Genomic DNA, 2761 nt, shown 5'->3' on the forward strand with positions numbered 1-2761 from the left:
AACTGATCACCAACTGGTGGTGAGTTGGATCAGGTGGCAGGGAAGGATGCTGGACAAACCTGGTGCACCGAAACGTATAATGCCTGGCAGAAGCCTCTGCACAAGAGATCATCCAACAGAGCTTTGACAGCATTCTGGGAGAAGGGAGCAGGAGATCGACAGATGGTTTGGTATGGTGGCTCAGTTTACTGGTCGTTCTATGTCCCTACCCTCACTTATGGTTGGTTTATGGGTGAGGTGTTCCCAGCACCTCCCACTGGGAGGAGACCAGGACATGCTTGAGATATTATGTCTCTTGGCTAGGCTAAGAATGCCTTGGTATTTCCCGGGACAGGCTGGAGGAGGTGGCCGGGGAGAGTGAGGTCTGGGTTTCTCTTCTTAGGCTTCTGCCCCCACGACCCAGTCAAAGATAAACGGATGAAAATGAATGAATGGATGGAAAGTTACAATTAAATAACAAAGGAATAAAAACAGATATCCAAAACTCAACCTGACACAAACAAGAGTCACAACTTCAAATGACAGAAAATCCTAAACACAAATTCAAAAAGATAACAAAAAAATCCTACAATGTTTTTAACATGAAAACTATTAAAAAAGATAGTGGCGTATTTTGTGTGGTTGTGTAGTTAATTCACCATTTTTATATACATGAAATATTTCAAAATTATTAACTATGGGTCTCACACTGCCCCACACAAACACATTGTCTACAGGATATTTAGTGAGTTGACATCTAATATATCTCACCTCTGATCTAAACTGTGATGTTCTTCTGTTTTTTTTCTCAGCTACTAAGTTTAACACTACAGATGTCATTGATCATGTGATCTAGTTTTCCATGTACTGTGTAGCTTCTGATTGGCCAGTAAAATCTAATCATCACTCTTAAAAGTGAAGAGTCGCCATTCTTTTATTCAGTACGACTGTTTGGAACAATGGCATCTGCACACATTGTCTTCTACCTGATATGTTTGTTCTTGGGTGTAATTGGTAAGTTTGTGTTTAACCACAGTCTAATTCTTTTAAGGTCTTTTTTCTCAGCTGCCATGTTCCACAATGTGTATTTGCTTTGTCTTTCATTTCACCACAGCTCAGAAGAACAACCTGCATGTATCCTCCTCTGTTCATGAAGAAGCACGTTTTATATCAGCTAAATCTGGAGACAGCGTGACTTTACATTGTTACTATGAACACAGTGTTTCTGCACGTTTTTACTGGTACAAACAAACTTTAGGAGAGAAACCAAAACTCATTTCTACCTTCTATAAGTCAGAAACCAATTTTGTACAATTTCATGGTCCATTCAAGAATAATGCACGCTTCAGACTAGATAATGAAAAAGGAAAAAACCACTTGATTATCTCAGACTTAAGTGTTTCAGACTCAGCAACTTACTACTGTATATGTTCCTATTTGTACACATCAACATTCTTAGAGACCATTATTGTCAGTGTCAATGATTCAGATTTAAACATACGAGCTTTAGTTCATCAGTCAGCATCTGAGACCATCCAGCCAGGAGGCTCTGTAAGTCTGCACTGTATGGTGCACACTATGCTGAGCTGTGATGGAGAACACAGTGTTTACTGGTTCAAAGACTCTGATGATTCTCAACCAGGACTCATTTACACCCATGGAGTCAGGAATGATCAGTGTGAGAGGAAAGCTAACAAAAGCACACACACCTGTGTCTATAACTTGAGAATGGAGAGCCTGAATGTGTCTCACACTGGGATCTACTACTGTGCTGTTGTCTCATGTGGACACATACTGTTTGGAAACGGGACCAAGCTGGACTTTGGGGGTAAGTCACTTTTCCCGCAGAGGTGACTCACATGGTATTATAAATAGGAGCAGATCATATTTGATGAACTCAGGAAGAAAAGCTAAAAAGCTCTGTCATTTCTAGGATTTACAGATTCTCCTGCCCTGATGTATTTCTTAAGCACAGCTTTAACGCTCACCACCATCATCAGCGTGTTATCAACTTTTTTAGTGTATAAGATGAAAGAGAGGAACAACTGCCGATCCAGAGGTTAGAATCTGTTTTCATATTTTACTCTTGTGCTTTAAAAATAGTGGCATTTAAGTTTAAATCATTTGCTTTTTTTCTCAGCAGACTCAAACACAAATGATTCTGTAAATTTAGAGGTGAGTTTTAAAGTGTGGAAGTTGTTGTGTTTTTAGGAAATGAGATTTCTTGTTGAATTGTTATCTTGATTCATTTGGTATCCAGAGCACCCAAGAGGACAACCTTCATTATGCTGCTTTGAGAAAAATTAGGACGAAAGAAGCAAGAAGACAGAGAAGCAACACAGAGGATACATGTGTGTACTCCGGTATAAAGTAAACATAGTAGAAAAAATTACATTTAGTATTACCTTTCTGCTGTAGTAATGATTTTGGCATCTTCTCTTTGGTCTGAAAGAAAAATGATTTAACTGCTAGCATCATTTCATCACTTGCATGAAATTCCTGTAAATGTAATTCCAGTCGATCATTTGTTTTGGATTTTGGGTTTAATGTATTTCTGAAGTTCTATAATTTTTATCGGTCTGTTTGCATTTATTGTTGGGGTTGAGGTTTTTTTTATCAGTTGAAATGTTGATACTTTATTTAGGTGGGTTCAGTATTGGATACTTGTTTTATTTGTATGCTTGTGATATGATTAGGTTTTTGTGGTGGTATTTACTATATTCAAATGATGAGGCTTAGTTTTTGTGTAAAAATGTATAATATTATTGTGAGGAGTAGTGTT

The 2761-nt window shown here is 38.1% G+C and overlaps 1 protein-coding gene across 1 annotated transcript; it reads left to right on the forward strand.

Moving 5' to 3' along the window:
• Positions 1 to 938: 938 nt before the first annotated feature.
• LOC146675379 (uncharacterized) lies at positions 939 to 2043 on the forward strand. Its single transcript, XM_085401152.1, has 3 exons — positions 939 to 993; positions 1094 to 1807; positions 1913 to 2043. The coding sequence occupies exons 1-3, from the start codon at positions 939 to 941 to the stop codon at positions 2041 to 2043; spliced, it is 900 nt and encodes a 299-aa protein (XP_085257278.1).
• Positions 2044 to 2761: the final 718 nt, after the last annotated feature.

This window comes from Rhamphochromis longiceps, linkage group LG3, assembly GCF_057381845.1.
Source record: "Rhamphochromis longiceps isolate RC_006_pf linkage group LG3, R_longiceps_female_GT1.1, whole genome shotgun sequence".
NCBI classification, from domain to species: Eukaryota; Metazoa; Chordata; class Actinopteri; order Cichliformes; family Cichlidae; genus Rhamphochromis; species Rhamphochromis longiceps.